Source organism: Eubalaena glacialis, chromosome 4, assembly GCF_028564815.1.
Source record: "Eubalaena glacialis isolate mEubGla1 chromosome 4, mEubGla1.1.hap2.+ XY, whole genome shotgun sequence".
Lineage (NCBI taxonomy): Eukaryota > Metazoa > Chordata > Mammalia > Artiodactyla > Balaenidae > Eubalaena > Eubalaena glacialis.
In genome coordinates, this window is record NC_083719.1 from 115,125,081 (window position 1) to 115,146,961 (window position 21,881).

At 46.4% G+C, this 21,881-nt stretch overlaps 1 protein-coding gene across 2 annotated transcripts in view; it reads right to left on the bottom strand.

Annotated features, from left to right (window-relative positions):
- Positions 1–21,881, bottom strand: part of SPOCK1 (SPARC (osteonectin), cwcv and kazal like domains proteoglycan 1) — a 542,718-nt gene that overhangs the window by 131,615 nt on the left and 389,222 nt on the right. For both annotated transcript variants that reach the window (XM_061189624.1, XM_061189623.1), the window contains exon 5: positions 4,599–4,725. In XM_061189624.1, coding sequence (XP_061045607.1) covers positions 4,599–4,725 — 127 coding nt within the window. The remainder of the gene's footprint in view (positions 1–4,598; positions 4,726–21,881) is intronic.

The following is a 21,881-nucleotide window of genomic DNA, read 5'->3' on the forward strand; positions in this document are numbered from 1 at the left end:
CTGATTTTTGTGAATGTGATTTATGACATCAAATCACTTCCAGTTGTACATGCATCCTGGTCTCATCTGTCCTTTGTTTCTTGACCCCAATGACCCAAAAAAGGCCATAACTCCAGGGAATGGGAAGTCACTTGTTCACTAACAGTTAACTCATTCACTCTATTAACTGCCCATCTACTGGCGGTCCTGTGACAGCTTTGTCTGTGAGACTAACATGTGTTCTTGAACCTCAATAAAGAAGTGGCCATATGTTTAGGGGCAATAGCTAAATCACTCCAATACTGAACCCGACCAGTCTGAAATATCCCCCTTGGAAGGAAGTCTCATTGCACACCACGAGGGTTTAGAATTGGTCTTGGCTTCAGAGGTCTTGAGCAGTCAACGCATGCCTTCAGCATGAGTCACTTGATTCATTTCTTTAGGAAAAAGAGAACGCCAACTTTCTAGAAGTGGATAGAAAACTAGGAGATTAATGTCAAAAACCAACACCCACACCATTTTCCACTGCACTGATGCCCCTCCACCAGCCTCTCCCCTTTGTTTTAACTGGAAGCAGGTGATCACAGATATCCAGGCAAGAGACTCTGAGTGTCAAATTCTGCCACTGCCCTTGACTCTTTGGGCCTCAGTCTACCCCACATGGAGAATGGGGAGAAAGGCACTACAAGTTCTGATAAGAAGGCATTAGGTCTCTTCTTTTGCTCCAAGAAAAGACAGCTGACCAGGTCTGGGAAACTCAGGACTGAGGCAGGTGCAGGAATTCAAGGGCACTAGAGGAATAGCAGGCTGGGGCAGACTTTGGGGCTCTGCCCAGCAGTATCTGGAAGCCATTCCTCTTTTGAAAAATCATTGCAAAGGAGCCTTCCAAATCCTGATCCTGCCTCTTAAACAACCAGTAAGCAGGCAACCTTCTCTAACCCAAAAGGCCAACTTTCCTCCTCAAACTGCAGGGGAGCCCTGACCAGCAAACATTTGCAGAGGCATTCCCTGGGCAGCTGACAGCATTTCAAGCCACATCTGACAGGTTACGACTGCTCCTTGTAGCTCAGGGGTCATGAGGAGCTGGCATTTGAAGCTCCTGCGAACGAGAGACAGAGGCGAGCGGGCAGGTTGTTGCTGGAGTTTGATGTGCAACGTGCCACTCGCCCAAACAGCCCTGATCACTCACTGACATTTCATGGCTCGTCTCTAATCGCAGGCTCCAGGATCAGACAGTTCACTCCAGAGCTGGAGAGAATAACTGAACAGTACAAACTGGATCTTCACAAAGACAGAATCATTGCAAAGAGCCTCTCTCTGCCGGGGCTCCAGGCTGGGTGTTTAGCTAAGCAACTTGGCCCAGGCTGGGGATGGCTTATTTCTCTCAATCACTAAGCTGTCGGCAACCCCTTCACTCGAATCCCGGCAGGGCTGCACAGACTGGAATCTCACCATTCCTTCTCCGCTGGAGTCCTCAGTGGTTCTTCTCTCTTATCCATGATACCGAGCACCCACTGTGTGTCCTGTGCCTGGTGAAGGTAGACAGGCATTGTTTCTACCTCTAGGACCACACACACTCTTAAGCCTGCCACTTAAGGCAGACATGGGCAAGAAGGCACTTACAGTAGCAAACGTCCTGCAAGCCTGGCATTGCCTGACCACCTGCTCACTTTCCAAGCTTTGGCTGAATGTCTCCTCTTGGGCTGTCCTCACATCCGCCCTCTCCTCCTCATCCCCTGTGCCTCTCCCCTCACTGTCACAGCCACCAATAGGGCATCCTCTTAGCTCTTCAAACTCATCATCCTGCCTTAGAGCCTTGGCCTATGCTATTTCCTCTATCTAGAACATTCTACCAATGCCCCCTCTGAGTTTAAAGGACACCTCCTCAGAAAGGCCTTCTCAGCAGGCAACCTTCTCTAACACAAAAAGCCAACTTTCCTCCTCAAACTGCAGGGGGGCCCTGACCAGCAAACATTTGCAGAGGCATTCCCTGGGCAGCTGGCAGCATCTCAAGCCACAGCTGACAGGTTACGACTGTTCCTTGTAGCTCGGGGGTCAGGGGGAGCTGGCATTTGAAGCTATAAAGCACTCAGTCTCTTTCAGAGCACCACATGTATTTCCTTGGTACCAGTTACCAAAATTTGAAGTTACCTATTGATTTGTTTGGTCAGTTATTTCTGTCTGTCTCCCCTACCAGAGTGTAACCTCCAAGTGAGCAGGTATGGCGTCGGTCTGGCTCCCCACTGCCCTTCCATGCTCTGCACAGTACCTAGAACAATGACGAGTGTCCAAGAGATAGTTGCTGGACAAACGAATGAAGGATCTGTCTAGAGTAGGTGATTACGGAGACAGACCCTGGAGGGCTTTGCTGTTGACGGTGAAGGGTCTCAGCTTAGTTGCGACTGCAAGAGGAGAGCTATCCATACATTTTAAGTGGGGGAGACGTACAAACAGAATTTTATTGCAGAATTACCCTCACCTCTTATGTCATGTGGAAATGGATTTGGGGGGCCGGGGAAAGGCAGACTGGAGGTAAAGAGTCCCATTAGGAGGTGTCTATAAAAACCAAAGTCCTCACTACTCAAAGTGTGGTCCGTGGACCAGCAGCATGGACGTCACCTGGGAACTTGTCAGAAATGCAGAATCTCAGGCGCCACATCAGACCTGCTCTGTCATAATCTGCATTTTAACAGAATCTCCAGGCAATTGTTCACATACCTAGAAGCTGGGCTTTAGGTGAAAGACAATGATGGCCTGATCTGCCTTCGGGGAGTGGGGGACGGATCTGAGTCATCAATGTTATTATAAATGCACTAGTCCAGACAGCGCAGGGTGTTAGAAGCAAGCCTGCGGTTCCTTCGGGGTCAGGGAGAGACGCGAAGCGGGGATGGTAGGCGCACTCAGCCAAGCTGAGCTGAGCTACTGAGCCAGGACGTTGTGGCTGTGACCCTGGGCAGAGAAGCTGTAATTCACACGGCAGGTCTGACGTTGGGGAGGTGTGGCTTACTGACTCTGGCCGTGAAGAAGAGCCAACTTTCTAATTTCCACTCTATCATAAGTTTCCCCAGCACCTGGCACAGAGCCTGGTGCATAAGAAGGGCTCTGGTGATAACCTGTTGAAAGAACAAAGGAACTACCAAGCAGTGATTACGATACTGATATCCTAAAGCAGCTTACACGGGTCTGGGTGCAAGCTAGATGAACCTTCTGGCTTCCCGTTTTGTTACATATATTCCCTTTGGTTAGAAAACTGTGAAAATCCGAGAGAATAAACATCTACTTTCAGTGAATAGAAGTACATGACTCACTCTTTTGGTGAATAATAATACATGATTATCATTATTACTTGTAATAATCCTAATAAGCTTCTGAGGACAGCAGGCGGTGAGGGACTCCCAGGCCTATGCAGTCTCCACGCTGTAAAGGTCGGGATGGTGAGGGGATCGCAGAGAACAGAAGTTATGTGTACAATGGGGGAGGGGCAGAGGTGGGACCGGCGTAAAGGCCCAAGCCCAAGGACCACAAGGCAACAAGTGACCAGGGAGTCACCAGTTACAACTCTCATCAGCCCCAGACTCCCTTCTGCAAATGATCCCTACAGAGAAAACAAGAAGAGAGATAAAAGCGGTGCAGCTCTGGCTGGAGGGGATGGGAGAGTCAGAGCCCCACTCCTCGCCCCCCCCGCCCCGTCTCAGACATGCACACACAACTCTTCACGCCTAGCACTAAGGGTGTGGGAGCGGGTCTGATTTATATTTGTTGAAAAAGAGAATAAGCAAACCCTTGTCGATTCTGTGGTTTCTTTCGTTCATTATCCCACCGAAATGTACCCATTCCCAAACACAAATGGACAACCTTAGCCCAAGGACACTGCTTGGAGTTCCAAGAACAAATGGTCACCTCCTTCCTCCACCCTGGTGATCCCTGCTTCCCTGCCTGCAATTCCTTTTATTAGAGCCCAGATGAAATGCTCCTCCTCTGTGAAACTTCTCCTCCTTGCTCCAGTAAGAATAAATAGACCCACTTTATGCCTAGTCCCTTTTTCTATGAAACCATTTTCTCTTCACTGGTTTGAGTTAAAATGACCTGTCACCATACTAGCAACGCTGCCCCCCCGCCGCATTAGACTGTAAGCCCTGAAGTCCCCAGAGAAAGGAACAGCAGCCCCTCTAGCCCCAGGACCTGGTGTCGTGCTGGATACATTCTAGATACACAATAAATGCAGCTTAAATGTGTGCCGACATCATACACCTCCCTATCACCACGCTGTCTGTAGGGCAGGCATCCTGGGCCTCCCTCACATCTTTGCTCCCCATCAGCTGAGCTTTGGAACAGCTTATTTCCTCACCTCCTCCAGGAAGCTGGCCTAGATTCACTTCAGGATCACACACCACTCTCAGAATCACCCTTCCCCTAAGCCCTTGATCACTCCAGTTACATAGGAGAGAATGCTTTTATCTTGTCTCTTAGGCCAAAGAGTCTGTTCATGTGGCAGCTTCTCAAGGGCAAGCCCCAAAGTCCACCGAGATTCACAGGCCCCAGTTTTGGCCCAGAGAGCCTTAGAACAAACAGACACAGAGAACTTTTTGATGACAAAAAAGAGAACGAAGAAGACCGACCTTGGATGTATAGGTGTGGCCGTCAGAGCCGCAGACCATGGCTGACTGTGCCGTGGGACAGGGCTTGCACTTGACCAAATTCGAAGGTCCAACCCAGTGTCTGTGGGCTACATTCCCCTTCTTTTGCCTGAGGATGAAAAAAAAGAGGGCATAAGGTAACTGAAGCTCCGGTCTCCATGGTCTTTCCTCCAGGTTACCTGGATAAAGGCCAAATAAATAAAGGCTGGTCAAATAGCCAGGCACATCCTGAAGGCCCCTGGCCAGCACCCCCATTTGTTCCAACTTGCTGACAGGGGGCAGGAGACAGTTCCAAAAGCCTAGGTTCAACCCACCAGATGGATGGAGGAAAGCAATGTGGCCATTAAAAATGTTGTAAACACATGACTTATTGACATGAAGAGACATTCACAACACACTAAAAAGACAATGAGAGAATGACTCCGTCAGCTTCCCCAGCGCCCCATCTGGGGTGTGGCAGATCGCAGGTGCCCCCAAACAGCACCCAGAGCCTCAGACGCCTCCGGGGCCGACCAGCAGCCTCCGAGTGGGAGGGTGCAGAGACAACTCAGAGAACAGTCTAGATAGAAATGCATCTCCAAACACAACCAAATGACTTTATCACAGCTGTGGAAAACCATCTCTGGATACGTTTTAAAGCAATTTCAGTCCGACTTTCAATTTGCCATTCGATAGCGCGGTTCTGAGGTGATGTCACTTTCAACTGCTAAAATCATCATAATTCTACTCTTTCATTCCAGCTCCGGTCTCCCCCTATCCTGACCTTTGTCATAATGATAAATGGTGCTATTAGGATGGCTTATGTCGACGGAAGGAACCCCATCACCATATCATAAACCACCGAAATAAAGGCCTGCAGTTACGGCCTCCCTTTCTCTCTTAGTTGAGGCTGCTTTCCCAGCAAACCACTGGGAGCCACTCTCCCAGCTGAGGGGCGAGTTCTGGGTGGAGGACAAGTGAGTGTGAGCTGCCCATCAATCAGGCGGGTACTGTGCCCTTGAAGTGCTTTGCTCTGGCAGTCCTGCAACTGCTTATTCGGGCGCTAGAGTCAGAAAACACCGGTTCAAAAGTCAGCTCTGCCTCTTACAGTGTGATCGCAGCAGGATATTTCACCCTGTAAATCTCAGTTTCCTGATCTGTAAAATGGGGGTTGGGGGGGAGGCTGGGAATAGTATCTCCTTCAAGGGGATGGTATGAGGATTGAAATGAGCTGATGTATGTAAACGACTCAGTATAATGCCTGGAAAATAGGAAGCAACAAAATTGGTACCTGCTGTTATCATCATTATTTGCCCCAATAGATGGAGGTATAGGGAATGAAAGTACCGTTGCCATAGAAATATGACTTAATTCTAAAGCCCTAGGTCTGGAACGGTGCTGAACTCCCCAGAACTCATGGGCCCCAAGGAGGACATCTTTTCTGCCAGGTGTGGAATGGATCTCCAGCTCCTCAGGAATTGGGGTTTGGCATCTGACATAACCTACCCTCTTCCAAATGAAGGAAAGTGAGAAAGAAACGACAATCACCAACTTGGTTCTTATCCTACCTCAAACCTGCCCCAGCGATTTGGGGGAGGCAGTAAGAGGAGGAAGGTCTGTTTGGGGAACTGCCTTGGAGGCTGACATCGAGAGGAGGACCACGTACCCACAGCACAACATTTGGAGCCATCAGGGATCCCAGGCTGGAAGGGTTGTAGGGCTGAGCCTGTCGGACCAATGAACTGGTAGAGGAAGTCCTACGAGGGCACTTAGAGATGGCCTGGTCCAGATAACTCATTTTCCTAACAGAAGCAACTAAAGCCAAGCTGGGGAAGAGTCTTGCCCATAGTGATGGAGACAACGGGTGGCTAGGTGCGTGGTAACATTCACATAGCTATAGTGTGTCCAGGGATGACTCTTCTTCAACCCATCTCAGTCCCACCTAGATGAGTAGCCTGAAAATTTGCTGGGGCACCTGCATGTTTGTCACTGGGGCTCCTCTCTCCAACGCCTCCCCGCTTCCAGAGCAGCTACCCACCTTGTCCCTGCCTCTTTGTCTGGAATAAAAACATCTACTGTTTGCATTTCTAAATCACATGGACATGAGGTCTCCTATTATCCTTAACCAAACACACTTTCTTCTTTCAAGGTGTGTCCTGGACTACTGAAAAGGGGATTGTAGGGGATGGGATGCCATGCAGCGGACAAGCCGGCTGCTGGCACAGGGTTAATCTCAGAGGACGTGATTCCTTCAGAAGAACACCACACGTTTATCATCATTCGCAGAGCAGACTGCCTGATGCTGATAATGAATCAGCAAATACAGGCAGCAGTTCTGGTGTCTGGCAGCCCTTCTCCTGGGTCAGTCCCCAGCGTGCATTGCCACAACTGAAGCAGTTCTTGTTTTGAGTTCCCGGAAAGCGGCAATAAAGTCCAAAGAGTGGGCTGCTTTGCTGGAGCAGACATAACCGTGTGCAATGATGCCCCAGAGGAAGGAAGACTGAAGGAGCTCAGCCAAAGGCAGACAAGGGAGAAGTGAACACTGAGCCACTGGCTTTGAGGAAAAGATAGAACTACTTATTAATCACCAGCTAGTGGTGGGTTATCCCTGTCTCTGGACCTGAACGTCACTATCAAGCGCGTTAAGGGGAGGCAAAGAGGTGAAGCTGGCCAGTGCTTCCTAGTGGGCCTGATGCATCAAGGATGCTCGATATATCCTTATTGGGTGAGTGGGTGGTACCCTGCGTGCTGACCACTGCAGCGGTTACTAGCAGTTAATCACAAAATCACAGACTATCTGAGCCAGAAAATACCTTCAAATGAATCCAGTCTAAGAACTTTATTTTATAAATGAGGAATTGGACACACATAGCAGAAGTGAACTGCCCAGTGTCACAAAGAAATATGGCCAGGTTCCTCCATATATATCTGTCAGGTTGAAGTCATCCTGAAAATGACGGCATTGCTCTAGGACCATTTTAATTCCCCTATTTTGGCATCTATATTTTCACCATCAGGGCTCAGTTTTATAAATAAAATCCCCGTGAAGCACTGTCCTTGACTCTGCACCTGCAGTGGAGAAAGCTCTCTCTCATACCTGATGCCAGGTGGTCATGGATTATGCCCAGGAGGAACCACGTCTGACTTCTCCTGGGATGCCTTGGGGACTAGAGGTACAAAGGCCAAGCCATTCTGAGTTTTCCCAATTCTAATGAGACAAACATACTTATTATATCCAGGCAAACCCAGGTGTTCCTTACCCCACTAGGACCCTAGCGGAGACGGCACCCAAACCTATAGTCTCCGTCCGGAGGCCAAATTACACAAAGTAATGTACAAGTATATGTGAGCCCAAGGAGGCATAACTTCCCTGGTTATTGTGTGTATATTTCAATCCCCACAATTCAGAGCAAACCATAAAAAATAACCAACCCAGTCAAGGCAAGGGACTAAGCTTTCTGGCTCTAAGATATTTCACTTCTTGAGTCAATGAAGAGTGAAACCCGATGAAGGTATCTTGATGGGATTGCTATTCCCAATGTCAGAGACATTCATCAACTGGGGCGACACAAGCAATTTAGTCCAGGAGACAGGTCCTGCCAGCCTTCCCTTTGGCCACAGAGCCCTAACTCCATCCCAGCCTGGCTGGTGCTGGGGGCAGCCACACCTCCTACCCTACACACAGCACGGCACAGAAAATCCCAACCAACAAGAGGGAGAGAAGAAAGACAATCGGAAGATCACCGGCATTGCTTACTCTTTCGCTCAGTTGCTTATTCTTGATCCTTTTTTTTTTAAGTTTACCATAATTCCCAGCATGTATAGTTTTGAAGCAGAGTGATGATTCTTAAGTCCAAATCTGGTGGTGCGACTCCCATGCTTTAATTCTGCATCTTCTCCCCACCTCCTAGGGCATCGTCTGAACTCCTAGTTTTGCTGTTAAACTGACTGAGCCTGTCTTCACTGGGTCACTGTCTGTCTGCTTCCCTCTCCAACCTCCCTGCCACACACACATCCATGTATACACACACATACCTATGCATGCACATACACACATACCCCATGTACACACACCCCCATGCACACTCACACCTATGCACGTGCATACGCACATACATCATGCACACACACACACCCCATGCACACGCACGTGTGCACGCATATACACACCCATGCACACACACCCATGCATACATGCACGCAATGTGCACACACACACTGACCACCAATGCCAAATATTTTTTCTCCAGCCACCCTTTGCTACTTCCCAGAGGCCACCAAAGGGCTCTGTACCCCTGTGCCATCGTGTGAGCTTTTCCCAGATCTGAAACACCTTCATGCCCACCCACGTTTCTCCCCTCCAACCCTCTCTGCCTCATAAGGCCTTCTTCAAGGCCCGGTTCAAAAATCCCCTCCCCCAGGAAGTCTCCGGGACTTCCACAGGCAGGCAGGCTGCACTCTCAGCCCAGCATGGCCCTGTGATCACTTCTGCTCAGTCTCCCCTACTGGTCTCCAAGCAAGCACCTTGATTGACTGGACCAAATGTTAAGACGTTACTATGATTCAAATAGGACCTGGCATACACCCAAGCTAAAAGCCTTGGAGCACATCCTGGACACCTCCCTTCCCTGCCCTCACCACTTCTCCCCATCACTCAGGTCCTACTGATTCTATCTGCAGCCAGCCATATCAGCCCCTTACATGTGCCATGCAAACTCAAGTCTGTATTGACTTGGTAAACGCTTTCTACCTACAGAGCAAATATCTGTCCCTTGTCTAAGCTGCAAATCGACTGCTTTCCATGAAGTTTCTCCTCCCCCGGGAGCCCTACCCCAAGTAGAATTAACCATGACATTATTTGTCCCAACACACACCTTGTTCAGACCCAACTGTGACAGTCACCACAGCACAAAGCAGTTCATTTTGTTTCTAGCTTCCTCAATAGACTGTACACTCCTCAAGGGTAGTGACTGTGTCTTAATCGTATTTGTGCTCCTGGAGCTTGGAAACATGGTTGACCCTTGACACATGGGTGTGCTCAGTGAAATAAGTGAATTTATTAATTTGGACTTTTAGAACTTTCTCCTTTTATTTCTGGAAATTATTAGCACTAACCAGAAGACAAAAATCGCATGTTGTTTAAGCAGTAAGAATTCGACCGACTAAGAAATCCTAATTCAGACTTGCAAAAAACAATTAGCAAAAATGTCTGAAGACAGCAGAAAAGTGGGTAGGGAGGACTCTCCTGTGCTTCTGAGGGCTGAGGGACCCCCATCCTCTTGAAGTGTGATTGTCTCCAAAGCTGGGGGAGGACCTCCGAGACAGAGCTTCCCAATTCCCAACTGAGAGTAATTTTCAAACTCGGGAACGAGAAATGAGAATTCTCAAGAACTCTCAAGAATTGCTGAAATAATAAGTTTTTCTGTCTTCTTCTCAATACCATATTTATGTGTTTTTTAAAACAAATAGGAAATATTAAGTTTAGTAGTATTTATAAAGAAATGTAGCTTAAAGTGAAAATTCAAAGACTAGAAATTGCCAGCAAACATGATTGGGTAGTATTCAAGTAATGTGTTATTTGGATCTTCTAGCAAGTTAACAGCACTGCACAGAATCACATGTTGATACTTGTTCTAAAACTACTTTTTGGAACACCACTCAGAGGATTTCTATAAGGTACACTATGCAAATACATTTATTACTATTCATTTTATTTACAAGAGCAACTCACCACTGGCAGCATAGTGGATGACGACCACATTCTTATAAGACGGCAATAGCTACAGGCAAGACAGACCAGATCATGACTGCCCTTTCCTGTCCTAGTTCCTGGAAACGTCAACCTTAACCTTCAAGTCCACACGTCAGCATGTCCTGCTCTTGCTTCCCACTGGGCCCTGCCACTCTTCACTCAGAGATCCCTACCCTCACCAATCAAGGCAAGTCCCAAGTCCTGCCACTTCCCCAGCTGACAAGCAAGGGAGTCTTTGATGACAGGAGTTGTGACCCAGTATTTCACATGACCATGGGCAGAGTAGGGCCATAATCAGGGCCCACAGTAAAAGTGTCAGAACAAAGACTTCTAGAGAACTTTTTTCCAGCAATCAATATACATGCAGGTGTGAATTTCCTGATAGCAATCCCACAGGATGAAATTCAACAAAGTGTATCAAAAATATTTGAATGATGCAGTGGGGTAGGGGCTGCAGCTGTATAGAACTGCTGACATTTTTTTCAAAATTTTTTTTAAAAATTATTTATTTATTTATTTTTGGCTGCTTTGGGTCTTCGTTGCGTTGCCCGGGCTTCTCATTGCGGTGGCTTCTCTTGTTGTGGAGCACAGGCCCTAGGCACACAGGCTTCAGTAGTTGTGGCTTGTGGGCTCAGTAGCTGTGGCGCATGGGCTTAGTTGCTACGCGGCATGTGGGATCTTCCCGGCCCAGGGCTCGAACCCGTGTCCCCTGCCTTGGCAGGCAGATTCTTAACCACTGCGCCACCAGGGAAGTCCTTTCTTCAGTTACTGAAGAAGACAAGACCCCTTCCTTTTATTTAATACACTGTGCATTCTAACGTGTTTGCATAACTTTTGACAGAACTGTTTTACTCTGCATATGAACAGCTGGTAGAAGAGAAAAGCAATTCCAGGTCACAAACAGTAGCAGCAGCACTCCGTTCTTTTCTGTGACTGCTCCACTCCAGTCTAAATGCACTGAACACATCTCCCTGACTCCTCGCCCACAACAACACCCTGGCAGTAGATGCTGCCATTACTCCATTTAATGGAAGGAAAAAACAGAGGCCTGCATAACCAGTCCCAGGCCCTTCTTCTCTGTCCTGTCTTTGTTCTCTCGTCAAATCTCTACGGCAGACCTGTCAGCTCAGAGGCCTGGCGAACCCACCCAGGAACCAACCCTTTCCATTAATCACAGTGCCTGTTTGCTGGCAGCCAGCATTACTGCATTTTACTTTCATGTTAATGTCAAACTGCCCATTGAAAACCAAGACTGAATTTGTTTGCAAAATCAGAACTAACTGCTTCTGAAAGAAGGATGGAAGATACTCAGATGGTTGATATGGTGGCTATTTTGAACCAGAGACAAAATAATGAATGTTAATTGGAACGAAAACATGTTAACCACTGAAATAATCTGTCCTGTAAAATGAGGCTATAATTCCTCCATTGTTAGGATTATTTGAGTCATTATACCAAGTCATAAAATTACACAGGAGGAGCATAATGGCCTGTGTCATTTACAAAAGCTGTTTTGTGAGAGAGAAAGGCTCCCACATGAGACATGCTCCATCCTGGTGCCCGTGGGCTCAGGAGTCTCCTTGCTTTTCCAGATGAAGAAGGTCCCAGACACAAGATCCTGTCCAAAGAGAGTCCAAGTTTCCTAATAAACAGATGTCTATTAGAGAACTGTGGAAAGAACGCCCAGCCTCCGTGGAGTAACTATTGTTACTATATTGTGCATCTCGGAGTGTTCTAAGGGCTACTGGGCACTCACATGGTGTAAGCACATGCTGTTTACAGAAGCTTGAAATTTAAAAGGGCAAATGTATAATAATGATAATAGCAGCTACACATTTATTGAGGACTTATGATTCTGCTGATACTACTGTTATTACTACCAGCAACAATAAGGACCATGTTCTGAGCTCTCGCAATGTCCCAGGCCCTTTACATGAACTGTCACATTCACTCCTCCCGGCAGCTCCAAGAAGGAGGGAAGTGATAGTGCAACATGGGAAGAACGTGGGAAGTGTCGGGAGTGAGTATGAGTCGAGGAGACTTCGTGAGCAAAGCAGACTTACGGGAGGACCCAGACTCACAAGGTGGGCCCTGCTCATCAGGGTGGAGCATCTCCTGATCCACTGATTCAAGCTGGCATGTCACTCACAGGGAAGCCAGCACCCTTGTGTGTCTTCACTCCATCTGGCTGGGTCCAGGTAAGGAGGCTGAGGGTTTGACATACGCCAGGTCGAGGCTCAGATCCGTCAGAAGAGATAAGCAGGTGCCAGAATTAGCAGAGAGCCATCAGTCCCCAGGCATGCTTCCAAACCACCACCAAGCCAGCTTTCTAAAGCACCTTCAAACCCATAGGAAAAGGACGTATTTTTTAAGTTTTTAGAGCAGAACCAGGGCCACCAAAAAGATATGTGCCTGGTATGGATGCAATTCCAAAAGCAGGAACGTCTCTCTGGGTGTATGTGAACGGCAACCTCTGGACAGCAGTTCATTTCAACTTGAGCCTCCATGACCTGCCTTTCACCTGAGCTGTGTAATGGCCCAGGCAGCTGAAAAGCATCTAATCTTCATAGATGACAAGATTCAATAGCCAGAGGAGAGTTTCCAACAGCACTGTACGTGCATGTGTAAAAGAGCTGAAAATGTTTAAGAGGGAACACACCCTTAGCCAGGTAGGACTGAGGGTGTGAGAAAGGGAACCTCCACTTTGTTACTCTATATGTCTAGTATGTGACTCTCTTACAACCACGTATTGCTGGTTTTATCTGTTCAAAATCTTAAAAAGGAATGCATTTTCAGAATTTTTAAAGAAATGCATGTTGTCAAGCCTACCCCTGTCTGCCAACCCTCCACTTCTCCAGTAGTGTTTAAAAAAGTCAAGGTGATTGAAACAGAAGAAAGATCTCCCAGGTGCAGGAAGGAGGGCTGAAAAAAGGGAGTTTATCTATGTAAAAGCTGCCTGATCAGTCCCCAAAGGCTTCAGTGAAGAACAAGGGGTCAGATCTATCTGAACTAAGTCTCTACATTACTGCATTTTGAGGGCCTGTTTAAGCAAAGCCATCAAAACTGAAGGTATAAGTATTCCAAAGGTGGTTAGGATCCTAGAGACAGTCTACTTTTTCAGTAAACATTTATTATATACCTACTATGGGCCAGAAATTGGGCAAAGAATTCAAAGATAATGCTAGATTTGTGTTAAATGTACTTCCTGTAACACACATCACATGTAACAATTATTAATTAGCATAATGATATTTAATTACTCTGGATGGCTGAATTTATTTGGGGTAGGTGTTACCTTAACTGTTTTTATTCTTACATCCTGAAACGGTAAAGATTCTCTGAGAATGCTAACTTATCCAAGAAAATTTCCACGTGGCAAATTTCTACGTGCTATTAATTTCAGGACCCCCATCACCATTCTACATTTAAGAGCGTCAGAAGCAATTTGTGTGACCAATGGGCAAAAGACAAGAAGGAAAGGAACCTGCCGAATTACAAACCCAGATCTCTGGTGTTCCTCACATTTCTGGACGTTACTTGAATCAAGGTTTCCTTATACTTGAAACCAAATAGATATGTCCAGGGATCCTAATCAAACCTAGCTCTCACCTAAACTCACAATGCCCTCAGCGTGCCCACATCAAATCATGAAGATTAGCAGGCTGATGTGATTATGTAAATTCCACTAAGTGGCCTGAGACTCTGTGTCTGCAGTCATCTTCCATTGAGGCAACGACAGAGCAAGGCCACTGGCACCAAGGGGCTCTATGAGGCAGCGATGGTGGGGTTTTAACTCAAAGTTCAGCTTGTTGAAGAGCTCGGCCACTGGGGCCTGCAGGCAAAACCCACACACGTACACATACACTTACAGGTCCCAGCTAAAATTCTGCTTTGTTAATGAAAAGTGCCAAGCCAGCAGTGTAACAGCAGCTATTAGGGAAATGTAAGTGAACGGCTGGGCTTTCTTTATTCCCTTAGGATAATGGATAGCGGAGTACTGTTGTAAAATTCCATTTCTTCCTAAAAGGGGGCAGGAGAGGAACTGTTACAATTACCCACTGGCCTTTGGCATTCCCATTTGATTTCGTGTTTGCTGATTATCTTTGTTTGCTGGCCCAAGAAAGCAAGGTCCCTTTCTAGCCCTGAGACCTTAGAGGAAATCTTTAGCAATGGATATGCTCAGTGGAAAATAATCAAATGAAAGCCCAGGGCCAAGAATTTCCTTTGCCTCCCTCTCTGAGTGTTCATAATCTTGCCTCTTCTCGGGAGGGGCCAGAAGTACTGAGGGTTTTGCTACCACGACTTCCAGCCTAGGCCTCTCTCCTCTCACTTCCTTTAGGACACTAAGGCCCTTTCCCTTCCCTGAACCAGGGCCTTTGCAAAGGCTGTTCCCCAGCTCCAAGAACACTTCTCCCTACTCTGTACCTTCTCCCCAGCTGGCACTGTTGGTGGGAATGTAAACTGATACAGCCACTATGGAGAACAGTATGGAGGTTCCTTAAAAAACTAAAAGTAGAACTACCATATGACCCAGCAATCCCACTACTGGGCATATACCCTGAGAAAACCATAATTCAAAAAGAGTCATGTACCACAATGTTCATTGCAGCTCTATTTACAATAGCCAGGACATGGAAGCAACCTAAGTGTCCATCGACAGATGAGTGGATAAAGAAGATATGGCACATATATATACAATGGAATATTACTCAGCCATAAAAAGAAACGAAATTGAGTTATATGTAGTGAGGTGGATGGACCTAGAATCTGTCATACAGAGTGAAGTAAGACAGAAAGAGAAAAACAAATACCATATGCTAACGCATATATGGAATCTAAAAAAAAAAAAAGGTTCTGATGAACCTAGTTGGAGGGCAGGAATAAAGAGGTAGACATAGGAAATGGACTTGAGGACATGGGGTGGGAGGGCGAAGTGAGAGTAGCATCCACCGTATACACACTACCGAATGTAAAATAGTTGGCTGGTGGGAAGCAGCAGCATGGCACAGGGAGATCAGCTCGGTGCTTGGTGATGACCTAGAGGGAGGATAGGAGGGAGGCTCAAGAGGGAGGGGATATGGGGACATGTGTATGCATATGCATATGGCTGATTCGCTTTGCTGTGCAACAGAAACTAACACAGTATTGTAAAGCAATTATACTCCAATAAAGATTAAAAAAAAAAAAAAAGAACACTTCTCCCTACTCTGTACCTTCTCCCCAGCTGGCACCTTTCACCTTTCACCCCCTTCAACCAACCTAAAGTGACTCTCTCTTATGGCACCCTGCTCTTATCCTACTTAACGCATAGCACAATTTATATGATACTTTCTTTCTACCCGTCTTTTCCAACAGACTTTAATCTCCACAAGGGTAGACTGTGTCCATTCATCACAGAATTCCAAACACACAGCAGTGTCTGCCAAGTGGAAAGCACAATACTTGTTTAAGAAATGATCGCAGATTCCAACTTCGTGGAATCTGAATTAATGACCTTTAACCCACCATCACCAGTGCATGGGAGCCCCTTTCTGAGAACTAGTCCTGCCAACGTGATGACAGGAGGGACTCAAGCCTGAAAGCCCTTCATCACCATCACCTTCACAGATGGCCTCCCTGGTACCTGCCAAGAGAAGGACACTAGTTCCAGGCTGGAGGGGAGCCCTGACACTTTGCCCTCCACTTGGGAATCCTCAGAGCCATGGAGGTTTGAGCCAGAGCCTACTCCCTCACGTCAGGTAAATGGGAAGCAGGACACCCCAGCACCCCAGCTGCAGCAGGACCATGGAAAAGACAGTCTGGAAGAGGGGCCTTTCACTCTTCAGTAAGACAGCCACATTCATTTCAGCGTGTACCCATGAACAACATCACTTAAGAGTGCGCCTTGGAAAGGTACCAAGGTCCCCAGACTAATTAACTTTCATCTCTCCTGTCCCTCTGTTCACGGAAGGCCTTGCCGGCTGCCCATCCCCTCCGTGAGGAACATTAAAGACAGGATATTAGCTTGAGAACATTCTATTTAAAACAAAAGTACATCTAAAGATAGCCTCGGATGCCCATCTAAATCATCCCAAGCCCATTTTCTGGCCCCAGAACCCTCATGGTCAGTGCCCCAGAGAGGCCCTACTCTGGCGCCTGATATCCATAAAGAATGTCTTTCACGGTTCATTGGTTGAATTAATCTGATATAAAATGTCTAAACTGGAAACCTGTGAGTTGGGATCTTGATGAGTTTCAGCAGAGCAGCAAGCCGGCCACAGTAGGTTTATTAATAACAAAGGTGAAGGGAAGAAGTTTAAGAAAATTAAAACAGAAGTAAGTGAAAGGGGGAAAATCAATCTGATCACTTCTGTAAAAGAAGATGATGTGTCCTGAGGCCACACCGGCCTTGCTCCCCTGGACACCAGGACACTGCTCTCCCTGGATCCTGGAAAGTGGCCCAGAATATGCAGGCAACACACACCTTCGATGAGTTGCAGGGGGGCTTGAGCTCGTCTGTTTCCTTATGTTTAAGGGCAGGTGTGCTAACACAACGATTCACACCTGTGTGCCACCCAGCAAGCCTTGAGCTCTGGTGGAAATCATGCCTCACAATGACCTCTCCAAAACCTGCACACCCTCCTTAACCCCCTCTTTCTAATCCATTTCAATTTGATGCATAAAACATGCCACTCCGTGCACTCCTTAACATGCAAGGGCACCAGGAAGCACAGCAACTGCAACCCAGTGATCTGGGGCAGAACCACAGAGCAGGGTGGTACACTTAATGCTTCCTAACAGAGACGGGGAGGAAATGAGAGCGGCGTTCGATCAGTCCCTGGCCCTGTCAACAGCCACTCCCATCTCCACAGATGCTTGGCTCACTAGCCCTCCAGCAGCTTTGCATCTGGGCACATGCACCTTCCGAGAATTCCACCACAAAACATTCTCCAACTCCTCCAGATAGTACCTGGTTCAAACAAAGACAAGGATCCAGTGCTTTGGGGTCCATTAGAAACTGAACTGCCCCCTCTGGAAGGAGGTCCTGCTCCAGCAGTACAGCCCGGGAGGCGGAGATGGCAGACTGGCGGACGATGCTGGAGACGATGCTAGCAGGGCAGAGGCTCTGGTCCTAGAGAGCCTCACCCAGAAATTGCCCAGCCAGGCAGAAGGCCACGAGACAGACCAGGAGGCCTCGCCAGGTAACCCTGCCCTCATCCACTCTTGTCTTCCGACGTAACACTGCTTTGGCACCGGAAGTGTGGTTTAAAAAAAAAAAAATGAAAGGAAACCAAGGAACCAAGGCAGGGCAAGATGTGAGTCTGGGACATTTCACTGGCAGTCGTGATTTTAATATATTTTAAATGCATTTATAAAACTTGCCTAGTGAATTTGCCTTCCAATGTAAGATCTGCCTCTCACTCCTCTCCCCTGCTCCAGGGGACTACAAATTCCACACAATTATTCACATCTCCATTATGAATTGTTTTTTACTCTCTGCTGCTTTGGTCCTCAAGCTCATCTAATCAATACCCTCAGCTTCAGAGAGGAAAATAATGGCAGAGAGTAGGTAACTGGCTTGCTTGAGCTGTGAAATCTTGCTCAGTGAAGGCCTCAGAAGCAGCTGGGTCCTCATGGGCAGAGGCATAGAACCCGTCTGTTCTTTTTAAAAAAAAAATTGCTGCAGTTTAAAGTAATTAAATATCTCTATGTCTAAGTGACATGTGGTTTGAATGACTCCTTTTGGAAAAACCACAAAGGGAAAAAATGCATCCAGAATTATTGCTTTTGGCACAGAAAGGAAGGAATGGGGTTAATACCCGGGCCCCCACCAATCGCTCTGTAAGGGGCAAGAGTTAGGAGAGACGGTCCCAGGCCTATGTGTCACGGGCATCTAGGATCAGGAACAGATTGGCTGGTGGGCTGGTGCAGCACTGCAGGCAAAAGCAGCCAGTGAGAGCTCATATCCATAGCTCTGCAGCAGAGGAGGCTGTATCGCATCCCTCCATCCTGGTTCCAAATCTACCCCTTACGGCCCTGTGCAACCAAGGGAATTATTTATGGAAACTCAATAGTCCCATCTGTAAAATGGGGATCATAATACAGACCTACAGACTGCTGTGGGAAATCAGCAAGGATGCTTCTGCTAAGTGAGCCTAACATGGTAGGTGGTCAGTGAGTGGCAGCTCTGGAACCAACCACTCTCCCTACGTTTTCCTCAGTGCCCAGTGGTAGGTGTTTGCAATACAACAGACCACAGTGGTGCTTTTTCTGTTTAGAAAGGTGACTGACTCAGAAGTTGGCCCGAACTCAAAACTCAGCTGCACTAATTCCACAAATAGCCTAGAAATAGCACCAAGCCCTCATTAGCACCCTACCCAGAGAAGATGGCAAACGAAGATCCCTCGAGGTTAGCACAGAACACAAGGCAATTCAAAGGCCCCTTGGAGAAAGGGTATGAGCTATACAAATATAAAATCGTAGCAAGGGATGTGGGCATTATCACATTTTGCTTGGTAATTGGAAACAACGCCTTGAATTGTGAAGCACCAGAAAGCCTAGGACTCACCCACCTTCCAAGTGGCCGTGTGTCTCCCAAACTGAGACAGGCGTGTGTGTATAATCAACCTGTTCAACGCCCCTGTAGCAGGAGGCAGTGCTTTGTTGTAAAACAAAACTGAGATGGAATAACCATCATCCTTTCAAATATCCTCTGAGAGTTTCGTATTTGAGGCACATTCTGTGATGTAATTCTCTCTGACCTCAGACACTTTGATTCTTTTTTCAAGTTCACATAAAAGACTGAGAGCTCTCAGATTGGTCTACTGCACTGCCAGCCTCGACTGGATCTGAATTCTTCACCGGTGCAGAGAATTCGTTGCTATTCCAGATAATTAGGAAGTAGAGATAAAGGGCCATTACGTTAGAGAGGCCTGGCCCATTGGGAAGACCAGCTGTCGGCTCCTTATTTAAAAACAGAGTAGTTCCCACTACTCCCGGAAGGCTTCCAAGGGCACACTCAGACACCGAAAGTCCCATCCTGACATCCTTTCCTCCCAGTCACAATGCACGTGCAGAATTTGAGAATGTAGCTTATCTGGAAGACTTAAAACAAATGCCTCAATTTTCCATTCTCCAAATGAAAATCAATGGCAACAGAGAGGGAAAATCAATGTTCAGCGCTCTGTAGGGAGAAGCCCTCCCCATCTCTTGCCCACCCAGAACAATAAATCAGAACGAGCCATCTCACCGGCAGCGAATTCCTGAGAGCAGATCCCTCTGCAGGTAGTATGACCTTCTGTCCATTTTCTCCATAAATCACCCCCTAGAGGGTATTTTCTTTAAGAAGAGCTAAGAGAATATTTTTAAAACTTAAGTCAGAAAGAGCAACACATTGCTGCATTAAAAACTCTTCTTCCCCAAACAAAGCCATTTGCCAATAGACCTTTGGCATCTAAGACCAGAGTTTGACTTAACTGTTTCCCCAAGGTCCATTTTGTAATATCAAGCATTAAAGAATGCTCAGGCACCCCAATGACCTGCTCCCCGAGACAAACAATGATCTGTTTTCTGTCACCATAGGTTAGCTTATGCCCACTAAAATTTCATATAAATGAAACTCGTACAATATACATTTTTGTCTTCTTTCACTCAGCATAATTATTATAAGATTCATCCATGTTATAGCATGTATCAATAGCTTACTCTTTTTTAACTGTTGAGTATTAATCCATTGCAATGAATATACCACAACTTGCTATCTGTTCACCTGTCAATGGACATTTGGGTTGTTTCCAGCTTCCAGTTATTACAAGTAAAGCTGCTATGAACATTTGTCAGTGAGTCTTTATATGGACATATGCTTTCATTACATATTCTAGAAACAAACCTTTTTTTGTTGTTTTCCTTCAATGTTTAATCTTTTTTTTTTTTTTTTTACTTTCAGAACTTTATTTGAACTTTCTGTGTCTCTACATTTTTCTGGGGTAAAGTCCATGACTCTCCAAGATTGTCAACGAGGTTGGTGTCAATCTGCTATTCCTTTACACATAATGTGTCAATTTCAGATACTTTTCCTCTTTGCTAGAAATAAACCTTTTGTTGGACATATGTTTTGCAAATATTTTCTCCCAGTGTGGCCTGTCCTTTTATTAGTCTAACAGTGTCTTTTGAAGATCAAAGTTTTTACTTTTGATGAAATCCAATTTGTTGATTTTTTTTTTTTTTTTGGCATTTATAGTTCATAGCTTCCTTGTCTGCTATTTAAGAAAACTTTATCAAACCCAAGGTTACTACTTTTGCTTTCTTCTAAAAGTTGTATCATCTTTGCTCTTATATTTAGGTCTACAATCCATTTCAAGTTAATTTTTTGTACTGTATATTATGCAATCACTAAGATTTATATCTATAAGGTGTTTTAAGTATCTTAAAATACTCATTTATAAATATCAATTGAAGGAAGCCCAATACAAATTTTTATGTACAGGATAGGCACCACTTGATAATTAAGTTCTGACAAAAACAAACCAGTGGACAAAACCTACAACTAGAAGAAAGAATGGAAGGCAATGTGCTGGAATATTTTAATTCCTGTTTTTAGATTATGTGACCATCGCCTATTTCCTGTTTCTTTTTGCTTGTCTACACTCTCAGTGTTTTCTGTAATGAGCATCAACTACTCTGATATCAACAATAAATTAGAATATTAAGAAAAAGTCATTTAAGAGAAGGCTTCGTGACTCCAGGCTGCCTTCACACTGCTCTTAAGTGCATAAATGGCCCCCTTGGAGCACCTAAAAGATGAACAAGCTTCCAAGAATTTACCCTCTCCCAACCCTGCTCAATACTGCTCAACAGCAGGAAAAGATGAAACAGAATTTCCAAAGAGAATCCTCCAAAGGGAATGTGAGTTTAGTTGAAGCCTCTCAACGAAACCAACTACAAACCCAAATGCCATTCTAATAAAGGGGAAGCGTTCCAGCAGGGGTTGGGGGGAGGTGCCCCACTCGGTCCCCCACTGAAATTGCTTGTCCAGCCGCCCTGACACTGTGCAGTCACAGACCCATGTGTCAAACCGCGTCTCCACTCACTCCACTTCTGAGGGCGAAGAAAGCTAATGAAATTCTCTCACGGATGCGTTTACTGTCCTTCTGTCTCAGTCTGCTTGCAAAGACAGCCCAAATCTGCAGCCTCACAAGCAGCCCCAGGCCGACCCGGCTGCCTCTCCATGTGTGTGCGTTCCTGACTGTCTGGCAGGCGGGATTTACCTCTTGAGCTGCTGCAGAGGCCAGACTGGCTGATGAGATTGCTTGCAGATGTTTCACAGAGAGAAACATTACTTCCCTGATTGATGAATAAATAGAATTGTCAACATGGCCTCTCTGGTCAGAGGGGACCCCTAAAGTATAATGAGGAAGGACAGATGTTTCATCTGGGAAGGGGTCCAGGACCCTAAGAAGAGGTGTGCACTGGGCTGGTACGGGCTGAGTAATTCGGCCTCCCAGAGGGAGGGAGGGGGAAGGCTAGACCCACAACTACAGCCACCACCATTGTAG